General features: G+C 45.8%; 1 protein-coding gene across 6 annotated transcripts in view; it reads left to right on the forward strand.

The window, feature by feature from the left end:
* The window catches only part of RAPGEF6 (Rap guanine nucleotide exchange factor 6), a 134,862-nt gene extending 128,088 nt beyond the window's left edge, over nt 1-6,774 (forward strand). For 4 of the 6 annotated variants that reach the window (XM_075164548.1, XM_075164549.1, XM_075164550.1 and 1 more), the window contains 2 exons: nt 555-866; nt 2,538-6,774. In XM_075164548.1, coding sequence (XP_075020649.1) covers nt 555-866; nt 2,538-2,563 — 338 coding nt within the window. In that variant the 3' untranslated portion in view covers nt 2,564-6,774. The remainder of the gene's footprint in view (nt 1-554; nt 867-2,537) is intronic. The other 2 variants (XM_075164552.1, XM_075164553.1) reach the window with 1 other exon arrangement.
* The last annotated feature ends 11,967 nt before the right edge of the window (nt 6,775-18,741 follow it).

Here is an 18,741-nt window from a genome sequence, read left to right on the forward strand (position 1 = left end):
TATTATAATGAATTTCTGTTAAGCCACTGATGGGTGATGAAGTGGATGTTGTTGAAGACAACCAACAGTTCTCGCTGTCGGTCTCTAGCACGCTGTGCAAAGTAACTTTGGGCTAGTTGCCTGAATTTCTTTTGTTTAAATTTCCCAGCCTGTAACAGAGAGTGGCAGCAGACTCGGCCGGCAGCGTTGCCGTGCTGGCTCTCCATCCGTACCGTAGAGCTCCTTAGCATCCCGCAGAGGAGTGGTGCCGCAGGAGTAGGCAGTATGAGTGCTGCAGTTGCAAGCTGAATGTAGAGAAGGTTATAGTCCTGTTCCCCCTCGATTGGCGTCTTGCCTAATGAGTTCACGGGTTCTGTTGCTACTCTGACTTCTTAAAATAAGTAGAAAACATAAATGAAAGCATAAATTGCTGCTGCTGTCGTTATAACCAGTGTTTCTGCATTTGCATTTTGTTATCAGTTTCTGTTTTGCCATTGTAACATTTCATGATTTTTTAACGTTTTGTTTCCTTTGTTTTCTTCTTTAACATTTCCATTGCTTATTTCTTGTGCCAGTGTACTGTGTCACCTCACCTAAGAAGGACGATAGGTATAGGGAGCCACCGCCCACCCCTCCGGGATATATGGGGATTTCTTTAGCGGACATAAAGGAAGGATCGCCCCACCACCCACACCTAAAACCTCCAGACTATAGTGTGGCAGTGCAGAGGTCAAAGATGCTGCACAGTGACCTCTCTAGACTTTCATCAGCTTCTCTCGGTAGTGAACCGGTGGCCTGTATTTCATCGAAGATGCCTCAGTGGCATAGTCGGCAGCCGTCCAACCCCAAACTAGCAGATATGACTGACGCAGATAGTGAAGAGGATGGTATGTGCAACACCTGACTCGGTAGATGTTAAGTGAACTGCTGTGTGAATCTGGTCTGTGCAGTGTTTACTTCACAACGATGTTCTGGGCTTTCTCTTGGTCATTCTTGGAGATTAAAACTTGATTAATCTCTAAATATGCAAATATGTTTGTACAGCTGTATACACATGCATATATGTATGCATGTATATACACTTTTTAAAAAAAAAAGAATGCCTTCCCTTTAGCAAAAGCATGTTGACACCGAACAGGCTTTAAATTATATACAAATTATATACAAATTATATATTATATATATAAATATACATATGAGATCTCCCAAAGCACAACTGAGAGACTTAAGAGCATGTAGATACTATTTTTTTTTTCGTTAAAATCTGTCCGCTCTCGGTGGTGATGATGACTTTAAGGGACACTGTCAGGCTATAAATTACATGCAGGAAAAACTCCAGCCTCTCTGGGTTGATGAACGGATGTCCCGCTGTTTTAGGATGGCGTCAGGACAATGATCTAAAACGAGTATTTTGAATTTGGATTTGGTGGGGTGTTGTACAACTCTTAACTCGTTTCACATTTGTATTTTCATGTGCTAGCATTAAGCTGCCTTATTCCTCAACAGAGTTCTGGAGATTGGGTTTAAAAATGTTGAACAAAATACCAGTGAATTTCTGTTCTTCTGAAAAGCGCATTTAATAAAACCTGACTTCTCAGCCCAACTTGGCCTGACAGTGTCTCTTCCAGTTAAATTCTTCATGATCTTGTTTGAAGCAACAGCCAATGCTGCCGAGCACGGCATGTTTCAGGTGACCAAAATGCAAGAGATTTTTCTGAAAAAGATTGCTCTTATATTGTGTCAAAACTAACTTCAGGTTAGGGGAATTTCTACTTAATTGTTTATCTGCTGATTTGCTTTCAATACCTATGCACTGATGTGATCCCTCTGTACCCTTTGCTAGTGAACTCATTTTTTTATTAGAATATTGTGGTCGTTTCCTTCAATTTCAGTCTGGCTTAAAATGAGCGTGGATTTAGATTAAAACAATTTCTGATGCAAAATGATCCTATCTTGGCCCTTTAAAATATGTAAACAGTATTTAACATATATATTAGTACTGCAGTTCAGACTTATGGTAAAACATAAAGTTGCCCAGCATTAATTCAGTTGTGATATTAAATGTTTTTGATGTAAAAATAAGGAAGTAATTGCTTCAAACATTTTAATCTGAATTTTTCTAAACTAAATTTAACCATACACTTTTAGATACACCTATTTTACTATTTTTAAAGTGCCTGGTTAATTTTATTTGGGATACAACGCTCACTGCATGCTGCAAAGTAATTTACTGGCTTTTCTCCCAAATCAGTAGCTTTTGGGATATTGGGAGCTGCATGCTAATAATTTTTGGAGGATCTGGGATTTTCTATTTTGCAATACATCTTTATTGTATGATATACCTCAGACTACTTGAGGATTTGTTAAATGGTGATACTGAATATGTTGTGGTCAATCATTAAGACAGTGAAAACATCACGATGAAGTAGTGAAGTCTTCACAGAACCACTGTAATGAAATAACTGGGTACTGTTCTGTACCCTCTGCGTCCAAGGCAGAGGACTGATGGAATAATTTACTCTTTTTTTTGTTTGTTGTTTTTTTTTTTTGTTTTGCAGAAGATGAACAAGTATCAGCAGTCTAACCGTTGGGCTATTTATGTAAACCACTTCACAACACAAGGGATGTGGGGAGAAGGACCACATGATTCTGTTAGCGAACGCTAACAACTTGCTGCTACTAACCTCAAACGTTGTGTTTGCCGCTGTCACGGACGAGGTGGAACGGGTTGGATCACGTCTCTCTACCTTACTTCAGTCTACCACCGCCTAAGAAAGCTATTTCTGCCTAGAAAACTGTTTTCAAGGAGCGTACCTGCTACCTGGATACCGACATCGGTATCCAGAGATGGACCGGGCTTCATGCATTTGGGAGGACCAGTTGTCACCACCACTTGAAACTCGAAAGCGTTCTTCTGTATGATACCGTGTAATCCTTTGGTAGTTTTCCATCGTCGTTATTTTCTACATGACCATTATAAGTCTAAGAGTGTTATTTTATGAACTTTTAAAAAAGTATATCAAAATGTCAGCAAAAGCGAAGGACATTGCTGAAGTATCTGAAAATAATTTATTAATTTAAAATTTTTTTGATGGGAATTTCCTTTATTTGTGTTGGGAGTGCTCTGGTTGGCTAATATAAATGTTTAGTCAATGTGATAGTAAATTAGCTACACATACACTGTCGTGCTCTCAAAACAAACACAGAAAACTAGAAATGGGACATTATCAGGTGCAGAAATACATGGATTTTAGAGTGGTTTTAGATTAAATATAAATAGAGCACAAAGCCCTGCAGAGCGGCGTGTGTCGGGCTGCCTGCCCTGCCGTCTGCTGCTCCCCTCCTACACGGACACAGCAAAAACCCTCTGCCCTTGAAGTATTTTTGGAAATTTTTTAGCTGCCAGCCAACTAAGGCAATAGTTGGTGCTCTCCTCGCCTGTTAAGTAATCGTTTGAAATGTGGAAGCCGTAGCTCACAGGGAACTGTTAGGGGAGTTTAAAGCTTTCCCAAAAGAGCTTTAACCAGGTTTTGCCCTGCAGAGTTCAGCATGCAAAGCGTGTTGCTAGAAACCAAAACTAAACCGTGTGTTGTGGGTTTTAAGATCATCCCACGCGTTCTGGCCTTCTACCAGAGTTGCACAGGATTTAGGTGCAAAGGTTATCTTCAAAAAAAAAAAAAAAAAATTATAAATCGCCTTCATTTCACAGTAAAATTTGTGAAACTGAATATTAAATCACATAATGCTTATATTAGAGTATAATGCATTTTATGATGGGTTAAAAAACCCTGTTGTGTTCATCTGGAAAATACAGATGATCTCAAAACGTTTTGTTTTAAATCCTAGGTAAAAATCCTGGTGTTGTTGATGTCAATAACAGTTTTGACTTACAGCCAGCCAGTATTAACACAAGATCCTCTAGTTTGACTATGGTCAAATAAATTGCTTGTTTGATTTTGCTTAGCCAGCCAGAGCGCAGAGGGGTAAAACTGGAAATACCTGCAGTTTCTTTCTTTCCTTTCTTTCTTTCTTTCTTTCTTCTAGCACATGATGCCCCATTCTAGTGTTAAAATTGGACATGAATGTGTGAATATGTATTTAAACATTTAATTGTAAATCTTTGTTGTGATGTTTACAGCCTAAGCTAGAAAGAAGATGTTTGTCATTTTTACAGTGCCTCAGAAATGATTTCTATATCCATAGTTGTGAAGAGCTTTAAGGTTTGTTTTTTTTTTTTTTCCCTGTATGTGTGCAGGGGGTGCAAGGTGAATGCAACATTTTCTGAAAATGACACAAGTACCAAAAACAACCCAAAGCCTTTGATGTGCTTTCCCCATAGCAGCTTGGGACTGATGCTACCGGGTGAATGTTATGACCCAGCCTGTGTCTGCATTCGTAGCGGTGCCAGGTTCAATATTACCGTGTGGCTGGAACTTACCCATAGTGATTGGAATTTGGAAGTCATAAATGAACAGCGATGCTGAGGAAGGGATGCCTAATTTGTAACTAATCGGTTGGCTGTATGAATTTTGGTACAAGTATCTGAGGAGCAAATGGTTGAAAAAATACATTAAAAATCAGTTGGGGTGTATCGTAATAAATGCATTTTGCTTTTTTGAGGCCTTAATGAATATAATGAACCTGCACAGGCCTTAATGAATAAAGATTAATGTAAGTGTCAAAGCAATGCAGGGCAGAGCGATTATTTTCAGCACATGTAATGTTGATAATATAACTGTTAAATTGATATTTTTGTGGGATATAAATACAAGTTCTAGCAATCCCACCGTCAGCTGTAGTTGCTTGTTAACTTCTACAAGGAGCGCGCAACAGGCTTTGTGTTTGGTCAGAAAATCATCTGTGTTGTGCCAGGTAAATTAAATCATACGGTTCCCGTGACCTCGGATGTTGAGCTGTACATTATTTCAGCCTGTTGAACAAAAGTGTAAGGGATGAGGGGTTGTTACTAAGGTGACTTCCTTTTTCCCCAAAAACCTGATAGTGCTGTCTTTGAGGATACGGTGAAGCTCCTCCGGGGAGTGGGGTTGGGGTCTCCTCTGGCAGCCAGGAAGAGCAGTTGAATAAGTCACCCATTGAAATGTGGTGTTTGCACATCAACAGCATCCGTCTGTTCTGCAGGGCTTTTCAGGACACTGAAAAGTTTTTTAAAGCGAGTGAAAGTCTTGCTAATCGTATTTTCCTAATATCCAATACAGCTGGTGTAAATAAATCATGCATAAACTATGGACAAATGAGCTACTACTTCTGCTTCTCCTGCCTCGCACAGTGTGGCTTGCCTCTGCTGGTCCTTGCTGGGATTTTTGTTTGTTTGTTTTTTAAATCAACCGATCACATTGATCGGGGCCAATAGCCAAATGTAGTGTGTCTGGTATGGATTTGAAGAGACATTATCCCTTTTTTCATTAATTCAGATGGCAGTAAGATGGTGGTTAGTACCTGTTGTACACTGCTTTATTGAAGTGATGTCTTCTGGATCACAGATTCCTGACTTGGTACCTCCACTGGGTTCCTCTGGCTCGGGGTCTGATTTCAGTGAACAGTTAAGATGCCTCATGTCACGTTCTTCCACTGCCGTACCTTGGTTTGCTCGCTTTCTGCTGTTTGTTTGCTCTTGACTTGCGGGTGAAAGATCCATTTCGGCTATTTGTGATTTAACCATACAGTATTTCATTATGCTTTATAAATCTTAAACTTCCAAGCAATTCTCAAAAAAGCAGTGTGGTTTTGTAAACTTTAGTTGGCCTCTCCAGTTGCAGAAAGGGGAAAATGAGATCACCGAGCCTCTGAGTACTGGTTTTATCTCCCAAATGTACAAAAAAAATGGCAAGGCCACGTCTGCAGGTACTTGCAGTACACATTTTTGCAGTGTGCACGTGCAGGAACGGGTGGATGTTTGCTAACGACGGGCAACGTGTTGCTTTCCTGGCTCGTTTGCTTTGCCTTTACTCACATAAGGAGTTTCACAGGGGTGAGCGATGTTTCACTGGGAGATGGTCAGAGCCCATTGCTCGGGATGGGGTGCGCAGTGCGCTGAGGGCTGCCTGCACCCTGCCTGCACCCTGCCTGCACCCGCCGGAGGCGGAGGGTGTCCCCGTTCCCCGAGGGCTGAACCTGTCAGCAATGCCACGTGCAGAAGGAGCCTGCGTGGCATCAGTGCTGTTGCAAAACCTCTCCTTCATCATCTCCCAAGTCATTTCATCGCAGGCAACAGTGGAAATACGAACCTGCCATTTGAGTTTTTATAAAACATTAGAATTAGAATTTTTTTTAAAGGATAAACTTACCACTGCCTTTGCAAAAACAGGAGAAAAAAAGGGATACTCTCTCTTTAGAAAAGCTTTACACATTATATTTTAGAACACTTGTATAGAGGGTAATCTACCTTGAATTCCCAACCCAGCTTTTGCTTATGTTGTGCTTTTTATTGTTTTATCTTTATTTTTGATATACCTGGAATGCAGTTTAGCTTGGTATTAATTAAATTCTAAATATGTGAGCATATTGGCAAAACTGCACAGATGTAATGATATTCCAATAGCAATTGTACTGCACAAGTCAGTGATTGTAAAGTATTCTGTAACAAGCAATGTTTGTCTCCTATTTTTTGATACCTCTTACACTTATGTCTTTTAGAAAGACAGTGCCTCTGTATGCTTTTTGTATTTTTACCGAGTGATTGTAAATATTTGTTATATTTTTGGTTAAGAGAATGTTTAAAAGTACTGTTTATTATCCAATCTATTAATATGTTGGAATCAATAAACAATCTACATATATTAATTGTTTTCAGCAGATCTTTTCTGGCAGCCAGCAGAGGACGGGAGCCGAGCAGCCTGGCAGGAGCGTTGCTCGCCCCGGGCTCGGCGAGGAGCAGCCGCCAAGTGATTTTTGTCCTCGCAGTGAGCTATGACCCCTCAGGTTTTGGCTTCCCCCCCCCCATCTCAGCTTGCACCACGGGGGGAGCAGCTGGAAGACCATCTTATGCACATGTGTGGGGGTGCATGAACCCCCAGCCGTGCAGGGAGGAGGTGGTGGGCACGGTGGTAGGGACTGCAGCGTGCTCCTGGCTCCCTGTCCAAAACCAGATTTGGAACAAGCGCTGCCCCGGGGTCCAGCCGAATTTGGTTCCCCTTCGCTGTGCAGCGGCTGGGACACTGGGGACACTGGGACCGCAGCCTGGCCCAGTGGGGGAGCAGGGGACAGACGGGGCAGCTTCCGGGCACCAGAATGGGAGCGAGGAGGGAGCCAGCGCCGCAGCGCTTGGAGCCTGTGCAGGCAGCACCCGTTGCTCGGTGCCTCGTACCTCTGTGGTCCCTCATCATCCTCCCTCCTGTCCCACACTCCCAAAGTGTGCTTGTCCGTCTTCCTCCCCCAGTCTCCCCGCCTGCGGAGGTGCTCTGCAGGCAGCCCCTTTCCTTCCCTCCCTGCCAAATCCCCTGTTCCCCGCTGCCATCCCCTCCCGCCTGTCTGCAGCTCCATCCTTCCCAGCACCGTGCTGGAGCCCTCACTGGGATGTGACATGGGGAGTCACCTCAGGGACACCAAGGGCCTCGTGGACCCGCAGGGAGGCTCTGCTCACGGGGACAGGGACTCACATCTTCCCCCCTTTCCCCCGGGTCCTGTGGCCCTGCCCCGGCACGGCTGCACCCGCATCCGACCCAGAAAAATCAGAGCGATACGAAGCCTGGTGCAGAAGCGCCGTGGGGCTGCGCACTGCGCCTTGCAGACTGTTACACCCTGTAAAATACAAATAAAGATGTGCAGGGAGCGAGGGTGGAACCGCAGAGCGGAAAAGACCTTTTTTTTTTTTTTTTCTTTTCCTTTTTTCCTCATTTTTGCAGGCTGGCCCGTGGTCCCTGGCAGCCCCCGGCGTGGTGCTGCGGGTGGGACGGGCGAGGGGAGCAGGAGCTGCACCGGGACCCCCTGCCCCGGCTGGCAGGGCCCCCTTGTATCTTCATTTTCCCTCTATTTACTTACTGATCATCCAAAAGGTAAGCGACATGGGAACCTTATGGATCAATAAGTTTATTTTTTTTTTAGGGAGCATGGCACTTCTGTAAGGGGTACACGCTGGCAAGCAAAGCCTGCAGCTTCTTGTTTGCTTCCCCAGTCCAAATGGCATTTTCCTCTCCCCCCGTGCAGCCCCTTTCCCTGCCTTGTGCGTGGGGATGCGGCTGCACACGCGCTGCCGGATCAGATGAGATTGGAGCTTCATCTCGTTAACCATCTTATTTCCCTCGGTGGGGCTTTTCAGTTTTGTTCTCAGGGATTTCTGATTTCAGGCAGTTTCTGGGAGGCTGTTAGGTTTTTGAATTTTTTTTTTTAAACTTCTGAAAATCACCATTCTTCTTAAAAAAAAAAAAAAAAAAAAAGGAAAAGAAAAAAGAGCTGCCACAAGAGGACAGCATTGCCTGTGCTTTTACCAGCGCCTTTGCAAAATCCTCTTTGCAGAGGCCGGGCTGGTGCAGGTTGGTCCCTGCGATGCTCAGCCAGCACCCGTCACCCTCGGGGGTGACAGCGGGGACATTTCGGGTTTTGCCCATCGCTCTCGGCCGTGGGCTGCCCTCGGTGGTGTCTGCGGCTCCCGAAGCCACCTGTCCTGGTGAAGCAGGAGGTGAGGGTGGACGCAGGGTCTCAGCAGGTCACTTTGCATTTAGGACTTTCCAAGGCTGTCCGATATGTGTTCCAGATTTCCTCCTCACTTGTCTGGACGATCCATTTTCATCCATAATATTTATCCCACCTTGTAGGAGCCATGGCCTTTTCTCCACTCTTCTCCATCTGTCTCCGGGCGCTCGGCTGTAAAGCTTTTCTTCCTGCGGGTCTGTGCGGCAGAAACATCCGCAAACCGGTAGGACAATCTGTGAAGGCAGCAGGTAGCACTCAGGTTTTATTGGAAAGCGTAGTGTCATTATGGCCATATTGCAGCAAGCCATTTGTTGTGTAAAATCAAATTAAGAAGAAGCAGTTTCATTAGCGAGCATTCCTGCTTAATGAGTTATTTTGATTTGGGTCTTTTCTTCTATCTTTTTTGTTTGTTTGTTTTCCTTTTATTGGGGCTTTTCTTTTTTTTTTCCTTTTGGTGGCTTTAAAAGCTATTTGGTACTGCCCAATTTGTTGCTGTTTATCTAAAATTACTTTAAACAGATGGAAGTTTAACTGCATCACCCCTGATGCAGTTTCAGCCTTGCCCGCGTCTGACGCTGTCCTGCTTTCACCCCTGCACCTCACAAGCGAGGATTTACAAAACTGTGGGCAGGGTGTGGCAAACCCCTTGTTGCAACAGGCTTCAGCCCAAAAATCACTGTAGCGTGTGCTGGGCTCAGCACAAGGGAAGCCCGGCCCCGGCGGTGGAGGCGGCTGCGAGCGACCACCCGGCCGAAACGGGCACCGGACCCCGGCCGCCCCGAGCGGCTCACGGAACCCGCGGTCCGGGGTCTTCATCCCCGACCTTCGCTCCGAGCCGCTGGGGAGGTCTCCCCCCCTGCCGCGGGGTGGGAACCCGGCGCACAAACGGCATCTCTCCGCACCCTCACCTCGCCGTGCCCAAGCCTTTGGATTAGCTGCAGCTGTGGGAGCGGTGGGTCGCTGCCTGCATCGACAGAGCTTCGTAGTCAGCGTGCTGCAGGTCTGCGGGTCACCTGAAATAGCAGTCGGGGCATCAAATAGCTGCTGACCTAAACTTGAGTTTCATTCACCGAGGGCGTTCGACCAATGTATTTTCTAATTTTCTGCTGGCAAGCAAGTATCAATCAGATTTTATTGGGAAGAATTAGTAACTGCTTGTTAGACTGCAGTAATGCCATGTATTATGTGCTCGAAGAAGAGTCGAGAATTGTCCCTCCAAAGTAAATACGAAAAGAGAGATTAATCCCCTCTCCTGGCACAAAAGACTGCTCAGTTAGCAGATGTTGCCTGCTAGAAAACTGCTTTCTGTTTGCTTAAAGGGAGAAGCCGGGAGACCCGCTGGCAGCGGCGGGGCCGGCAGCCCGAGCTGTCCCCACAGCCCGGGGGGGTCATGGCACGCCAGCGGGGTCAGTCAGATGTTTCCAGCTATTTGTCATTTATTAAGAGGGTAAAACGTGCCAGAGAGACCGTGTTTGAGTACAAGGAGAGCTAAAACCCACCTCTGCACCGCCCTCTTCTTCTGTGTCAAAATCCTGCACTTTTGGGGGCTGGAGAAAAAGTGTTTCTCCTCATCTGCCCTTGGTTCAGGAGGAGCATTTAGAGCCCATGATATTTTCACCGTGTGCTTTAAGGCTGTGGCATCAGCTCTTGTGGTTTGTCCCAGAATTTGAAGTATTTTTAGCTTTCTTGAAGGTCCAGGTCCTGGAGGCATGTGATGACATGAACCGATGACATTTTTTTGGGGTACATAAAGCAGCTCTGGTTGCTATGAAGAAAACCTTGAAAATGCAAACTATAGGAAGTATTCTTAAAAAAAACAAAAAAAAAAAAACAAAAACAAAAACACAAACGTGGGAAGGAAATGAAGACCCACATTTATTTAAACCCCCCCTGCTTTCGTCATTGCTGGGCTGCTGGCTCCCAGCGCTGGCCTTCTGCTTCCCTGGCCGCCTAAAAGCGGAATGTCTTTCCCGGGGGTATTGTCCCAAAGACTTTTGTTTTTCTGGGTGAACCAACGCTCCTGGAAACGCAGGAAGAACCAAGTTGTTTATACGAGAGGAATGTTAAATGGGCTCCACAAATTCATTCCCCTGTATTCATCAGAGGAGGAGAGTAATTACCAGTGTGACAATGCTGCAAGTCAATCTTGGCTTGGGAGAGATGAAGAAAAATGGTAATAACTGAATTTCAAATATAGATGTAGTTGCATTTAACACTTACGAGCAGCAATAAAAATGAAGGTTGTAATTGTATCTGCAATTTCAAACCTCACGACATAATTTTATACACTCAAACATCTGTTTTAGGATCATAGCTGAGAGTGTCAGATAATTGGCTTTTTTTTAGACCTACCGGTTAGGCACCGTCAAGTTTATTATAAATTCAAACTCATTTATTAGTAAACACGACTTGTGTTGAACAACGCCACAGTGCGATAGTCCTGGGGATGGCAAGTGCATTTGGAGCGGCAGAAGTCCACTTTGCCCTTCAGAGGGATGCTGATACATGGCGAAACTCGGGGCTCCCCGAGGGAGAGGGCAGCCGACAGCGCTGACCCTCCCGGGAAGGTGCCGGTATTTTACCCGTCCTTTGGGAATTATGGCTAACGAGCGTCGGGGAAGCCTGCTGCAAACCTGGGAAAAGCTCTTTTGGGAAATCAGAGGTTGATGGAGACGTTCATCACCTGCTTGCCCAGGATTACGAGCACACCTTGTCTCCACCTTGGTGTATCGTATTTTTGGGAACACGCAGCGCTAACGCATGGCTGCAACGCGATGCCTCCTTTGCTTTCTCTCATTTTATTTGCTGTATTAGTAGTAAAGCTGATGGAGAGGAAGGTCTCGTGCTGGGCACCTGCTGGGAGGACCAGAGGGGTGGTGCGGGGAGGTTTCAGCAGGACCTGGTGCCTCCACCCTGAGCCAAGCCCGGGAGGTGCCGTCCGGGCGCCCACCCCAGCGCTGGCTCTCCGGGCCACTCCTGCAAGCGACGGAGGTTTTGGGGAGCAGCGGCACCCCGTGGTTAGATGCCCCTGGCACCCTGTGGGTGCTGTGCAGGTTGTTTTATCTGCGCTATTTCCCAGCCGTCGCATGGTGGGATGCTGAAAGCTCTTCTTGCTTCTGCAGCTTCGTGCCGGGCAGTGGCGCCCGGGCAGGCTTTTGTGCTCTCTGCGAGGGCTTTTCACCCGGAGCGTGGTCCTTTCCCTCGCCCCGTGGGGCTGCGGCATCGCGCCCTGCCTCTGAGCTCGGCTCGACAAGAGGCACCGCGCCGGTGCCGTGACCCAGTGTCTCTCGCCGAGTAGCCGCGGTGCCTGGGAGACACACCTCGGCCCTCCGCCTTTGCCATCTGCAGAGGGAAGTAATTAAATTTAATAGAAGTCACCCTCGATTTTACAGCAGTAGTAATTAAATGTAATTGGAGATGTGACTTCTAAACAAGGCCTTATGTTTTTTCCAACAGTACGTTTGACATCAGGAAGAACAAACAAATAACCAAGGACACGCAGGAGCGGCGTGCGGAGCAAAGCTGTTCTTCTGCCCGTCTCCGTCGGTGGTGTCCATCGCAGGGGAAGCCTGCCTCTGCCCCAGCTTAATTAAACGATGCTACCGGCCAGAAATGGGTGGGAGAAATCCGCTGGTGTTAGAGTACCTTGTGTATCATCGTCAAAGCAATGTTTTTAAAAAAAATATCAGCAGCAGAAGCTGAGAAAGTTCTTGGATTTCTGCTGCCCTTTCCCTGGAGGAGGCTGTTCCCGCGCAGGTCTCCCTGCGGAGGGACCGAGGGGCAGGCGCTTCTTCGACTGACTTTGCTGTGAAACCTTTGCTACTTTGAAGAGCCCTAAGGGACTGAAGCACATGTTAAAAAGAACATAATTGTCAGCCAATTATACAGTTTAAAACTAAAAAGCCGGCCTTTGGTGATGGTACGGTTTTCAGAGGTGCGGAAACCTGGTCAATTAGAAATTAGCCAATTAAAAAGACTAAATATGGCATGAATAAAGCTGTCCTCCTCAAGCTTAGGAAAAGTATGCACCAAAAAATTCAGTAACTGCTGCTTCCATTACCCGTGCCCTTTCCTGCCACGTGGAAATGTCACCTGTGGCCAGAGGGAGCCCCGGCAGCGGGGACGGGGACGGCAGTGCTGGCACTCGCTGTCAAGTGTCCTCGGCTGTTTGAACTTGTGAATGTCACCCTGGAAGGTGTGAGCTGGACCCTCGTGGGGAGCTAAACAATGCAGCACAGCCCTAGCCCTCAAAACTGGGAGCTGTGGGGCGTGTTTTATTTGCAGTGTTTATTATTGCGTGGGAATAAAGGAGCCCAACCCGCAGTCTGGCACCGCGCAGGTGGGCGATGGGCAGCAGTGCTAGTGCAGAAGGTTCGCTGCTAACCCGTTGCAGCAAAGGCTGGGAAGGCTGAGAAAGGCTCTGGTTTAGTGTTTTTATCTGAATTATTTTTCCACAGATGGGTAACCTGGCAGTTCAAGAAGTTCAGCGCTGCGGTCTGTGCGCCAGTGTTTGATACCAGGTATTTACACGGTGCGTGTGGACGAGTAATGCGGAAGTGAATGACTGGCGGGCATTGTTAAATGTTTCATCAAGCCTTGTCAAGCAAGAAAAGTGACTGTGGGAGGAAGACCCACGGCGCCTGTTAACCCAGGTCTACCTGTGGTGCTGCCGCTGACTTTGGTTTCGGGGTGGCTCTGCTTTGTAAGGCGGCTGGGTACCGGGCAGGGGCGTCCGCTCCATCACCGCCGGTGCCTCTGGCAGCCAGGACTGCATGCAGCCGCTATCAGTAGCGTGCCAGATTTTTTCAATGGGCAAATGATGTGTGGCCAGCTTGAATTCTTCAGATCAATAATTCAGCGAGAGGCAGCTCGAGTGCTTGGAAATAGCATTAAGCCCGACATAGTTGTTCTGCTTATTGCAAAGGATCGAAGAAACACCGGAGCCTGAATTGCTGAGCTCTATCACCGTGTCAGTACCGTAAGTGTGAATATTAAGTGCTGGGGGAGAACGAGGCCATGTGTGTACGTGGCCTCTTTGACAAGCGAAGAGGAAATGCTGAACTCTTGGACTTGCCAACCGCTGGGGAATGGACATGGGAAATGGGACCAGTTTCCACCGCGGTGCCATACCCAGTCACCACGCCCACCCGCGGTCCCTCCTCAAACAGCAGGAGGAAGGATGCAAAGCCATTTCTAACAAAATTAGGAGGATTCTAATTGTCATCTTTTTTTTTGGGGGGGGGGCATCAATTTGCATCTTCTTGAAGAAAAACAGCCTCTCCTGGATGCTTTGTGGGTAGCTTTGCTCCAGATATGTTGCAGGTTAAGCAACAGTGAGTAAGGTGCAAATATGTCAAGGTTTTCCTGATTTAGCTGCGCGTTGGAAGGGGCAGGGAGGGACAGCTGAATTGCAGCCGTTTCTGGCAAGACCATAATGTGCTTAGCTAAGTTGTCAAGGAGAATTAGTGCAGTTCGACTTCACGGAGCACTATCCTTGAATCCTGTTTCTGCTTCTCATGAAAATCAAGTGTTTCAATGACAAAGTAAAATCTGTTTTGACACACTTCAGGGTTTTGGGTTGTGTCCCTCCCCATTTGATTTTGCTGTCTCAATTTCAGACATCAGCTGGGGAGGGTGATAAGACAATAAACAGCACAGCAAAAGGAGAAAGCCCTTCCCATTGCTTGTGCCGTGCTATGGTTTGATGGGGATTTGCAGATTGGGAGCAATAATACTAAACTGACATTACTTTGGTGTCAAAACTGGCCACCTCCTGGAAGGCACGAGGCTGATCATTAAGGCTCAGGTGTCGGAGGAATTCCCCAAGGCAACAAGTAGCTTGAGTTTCTCCGTGGTGTTTGAGTCAGTGTAGGCTCCCAAAAGGCCAGAGAGTCAAATCAAGGTAAATGCCTGTCAGGTCTTTTGGGACATGCAGTGGATTTCCAAAATGTGTTTGGTCTTGGTAGCTGCCTATGTTAGGTTTCGGTGGGAGGACGGTGGTTTCTGCATCCCTATCGTTGCTTATCTGCATCCTAAGGCACTTCAGCACTTGTGGACTGAAAGACTAAGTCACGTCTGAAGATGGGAATTGAGGTTCCTAAAGCCATTTAGATGTGTTACCCTACTCTTAAAATTTCTATTTGTAAGCAGGATTTTTTTAAAAGACAACCAGAGCATAAGAGAAGAGCCTGACTGCTGCGGCAGCTCAGCGATGAGGTTTGTGTGCAGCATCATCTGCTGCCCGCGAAGAGGCTTCCTGAACGGAAGCGGCAGAGAGCTGCAACGAGCGGGTGCTGGGCTAAAATGACATTACTGTTCCTTCCCTGCTGCTAGTCGTCAGCGGTCATAGGGGTGAGAGCTGTAAATGTGCGATTTGAAAGTGGTGGAGGACCTCAGCAGCTATTAAGAGTTCCTTTTCTATTCCTAGAGAAATAAGCCCTGGATAGAGAATGCAATCCTTTTACATTGCAATATCTTCTGTGAGCTGCAGGGAATTTGCTTGCCTTATGGACAGGATCCACAGTAAGCTCCTTTTCCACTTAGGCTGATGATATTTGCCATGCATCAGAACAATATTTGATCTCTATCTGGGGTTTTTCCATCCCCCAGAAGACACACCTCTCGCATTCATGTTCATGCAATTCAAGTGAGCAGTGAGCCCAGCAAAAAGATCTGATGGCACAAAGTTTGTCTAGAGCTTGCAGGGGAGTTGTTTATGATTTTATTCCAGATCATGCATTTAATTCAGTGTAACTGGTTTTTAAATGCGGCCTCTTCTAAAAGGTATTTAAAAAAAAAAAATGATCTCGGACATGTTCTAGCCAGACGACAAATAAACAGTGCGATACCTGCAATGGTTAAATGATTGATGCAGCTTGGGTTTCCTCTCTTTCCTTTTGCATTTTAGTTTTTCTGATTTCTGTTCTTTTAAAAGCTACCAGTGGTTTTGAAGCTTCAAATTGTTGTCTTTGGGAAGCAAATGCCTAGGGAGGAATTTTAATATTGCTTTTTCTAATTGCTGGGAAGTCAAGGTTAAGCAAGATACTCGGGCGTTGGGTAGAGCTGCCAACTGACAGTCATTACAGATGGAAGCGTCTGGTGTCAGCTGTGATTCGGTTTAGTGTTGTAGCTGTAGTAAAACCGGCACAATGTCATTAGAGTCTTTATAGGACAAACATTCAGAAGCTGGCTCTATATCCCAGTGATGTCTGTGCAAACACTCCTGCTCACTTTAAAGCTTGAATAAAATCCGAGATGATTGCTAAGCTAGTCGTAATGTCTCCAAGGTCAGAGGAAATTCCTCGTAAGAGCTTATCTGTGTAAAAGGAAAAAGAAAACACTCCACCAAAAAGCCAAACTAACCCTGATGCCTAAAGAAACAGTGTAATAAAAGCCTGCATAAGAAGGGAAGGTTTGGATAGCTAAATCGTGAAGGAACATGTCTTTTTTCCCCCCATGGAATACAAACATCTCTACAGAACTCAGCAGTTGAATTGACTCTATTAAATACATGTTGACTTTTGTCCTTCAATTGTTTTGTCTTTAAGCTATATCTGTATGTATATCTATATAATTCAATACATATTTATTTGTTTGGGTTCTTGCGGCTCTTTAATAGATGTCATCTGCCTTTAACGGCTATTTTCCTTGGTGATGACTCTTCATCATCGCTGTTAGCAGCCTTTGCTGACTAATCAAGATGTAGCTTTGTCCTGTTCTTGTGGCTGGAGGGTATTTTTGCAGCTCTGTAGGGTTTTGTCATTCATTTGGATGCTTTGCCAGTGTGTTGTGCACCTGTACAATGTCAAATACATATTGCCCACAGCAGCATTTAATAGACTTCCTGATGTCAATGTAAAGTCAATAACTCAAGATCTTAATTGCAGGACATGTTTGGATGCTGGCTCACCTACGATTTTTTCTGTGTCAAATAACTCCCGATCTTTGGAACAAAACTAGAATATTGTTTTCTTTATGACCCTAGGAAACAAAAATAACATTGTGAAATGCAGTGCTGTAGAGTAATGTTCATCGGTCCGGAGAAAGAGCTCCAAAATGTGTCCTTTTCTTGGTACAATAAACATTTACCAAATTGTTCCAATAAGTCAGTTTTAGAGAATAAAAAGGAAAGTATTTGAAGATTCTCATTTGTGAGACCAGAAAGGAAAAGGTGTTGTGTAGCCAAAAATACTGATTAAAAGCTGTACTCACCCTTATGAGATGAATGCAAAATCTCTCGATATCGGCTGTTGCGCTTTGGGAGCGTAACCGTTTTATGCAGTTGATTATTGAGCTACTACTACCCTTAATCAGTTGGCAATTGAATGTAGAGCTGAGGCTCAAATTCTCTCCCCCAGGATTTTCAGAACCCTGCACTGGAATTAATCCTGGCAATTTGTCAAACTGGACCTGAAAATCAGCGCTTTTTAAATCCCCCGAAGCGGGTTTCTTGGTGCGGAGGGAGCGAGGGGCGGGAGCGGCTCTGCAGGGACTGACTCGGGGGGCTGGATGGCTAAATACTCTTTTGCTGGCTAAATACTCAGTTGCTGCTATCGTCAAAAAGATGACAGAGCACCTGGCTGGATTGACGGAGATATATATGATATGTACATACAGAGACAGGAAAAAACTGCGGACTGTATTTAATATAAGTGGGTTTTGCTGAAAACGCTTGTAAAACAGCTGTAAGTCTTTCCACGCTGCTCAGGTGCTGATGGTATTTGCCTTTTTGGTTTACAGCTGGAATCTCAGTTAAGTGAGATCCCAGGGAAAAAGTTTGATATCCCTTTGTTGCAGTGCGTTTCAAGCACACGAACATGTGTACGTATAAGGTCTAGGTATGGATACAGCTGGGCATGGCAAGGAGAAGGAAGAGCAGAGCCCTGACCTCCAGGATAAATGTTCTTTCCTTTGGATATGTACTGAATCCAGAAATTATTGTTGTTTCAGGAAAAATAAGGCAGCGATAACCAGACCTAAATCCAGCTGTTGAGGTGACGAGCGGTTTCAGGCATCTCGACACCCAGCCAGGGCGCTGGCAGAGCCGGTTAGTCCAAAAGGTGGCACTATTTTTCTACTTCACTGTAAAGCAAATTCCCTCTCCAAACCAGATTCATTCACTATTGAGCCTCTCTCAAAAACATTATTCTTCCAAGGCTTTACATACAGTGAAGTCCATTATTGTGAAGGCCAAATTGCTGCCAAAAAAGCCTTCAGCTAAAAAATATATATCTATAAACTAATAACACATCATTCTGATGAAAAATAACATGCAGGGAAGGAGTTTTTCTCAATTATTAATGGCCAATGTTTGTTATATTGTTGTGTTTAGTCCAAGAAGCCTTGATGGAGAGAGGCAGCTTTTCAACATGAATGGCACTTCAACTGGCATTTTATAAATTTTACAAAGGAAAGCCCTGGAATATTTAAAACTCCTGCTAATATTAAAGAGAGGAAGCTGCAGGCTGTGAGAGCGGGGTCAGATGCGGGTGCTGCCATCCCCGGGGAGAGGAGGGCAAAGCTCAGGGTGTATTTGGGGTGCTCCCCGGGTGGGAGCATCTCCAGCGTAGTCCTGTGAGCCCTTATCTAAAGAAATTCAGATGTTAGCTAAGATAGACATTAGGTCTTGCTGCAGGGAGAAGGCTCCCGACCCTCCGGTCACTGTAAAAGGTTTCTTCCTTTCTGCAAAGGGCAAGTGTCTTCCCCGGAGCTGGGGAGCGGTCCCGCGGCGCCTCGCCTCTGGTCATCCAGCTCCCAGCCTGATGAATTATTTAGGGTCAGAATGTGATTTAAACTCTGGATCACAGCGTGTTACAGTTCGTTGATGCTACGCTTTGGATGTCCTTTTCCTTCCCATGGAAAAAGTCGAGATGCGGTATCTGTCTGGAGCGGGGCCCCCCTTGAGCGTCTGTGTGGGGTGAATCCCCAGGAAGGAGATCCCTTTTGAAGGCCGTTTGAAAAATGAGATGCAAAATGCGCTTTTTTTTTTTAAAAAAAAAAAAAAAAAATCCCCCAGACTGCCATTGACTGGAATATTGCATTTTCTATCTGCTTGTTGCCGGCTCTGACCCTGCCCAGAAGCCCTCTCCCGCTGCCGGAGGGGTCGGCAGTTGC

The sequence above is a fragment of the Calonectris borealis genome, chromosome 15, assembly GCF_964195595.1.
Source record: "Calonectris borealis chromosome 15, bCalBor7.hap1.2, whole genome shotgun sequence".
NCBI lineage: Eukaryota > Metazoa > Chordata > Aves > Procellariiformes > Procellariidae > Calonectris > Calonectris borealis.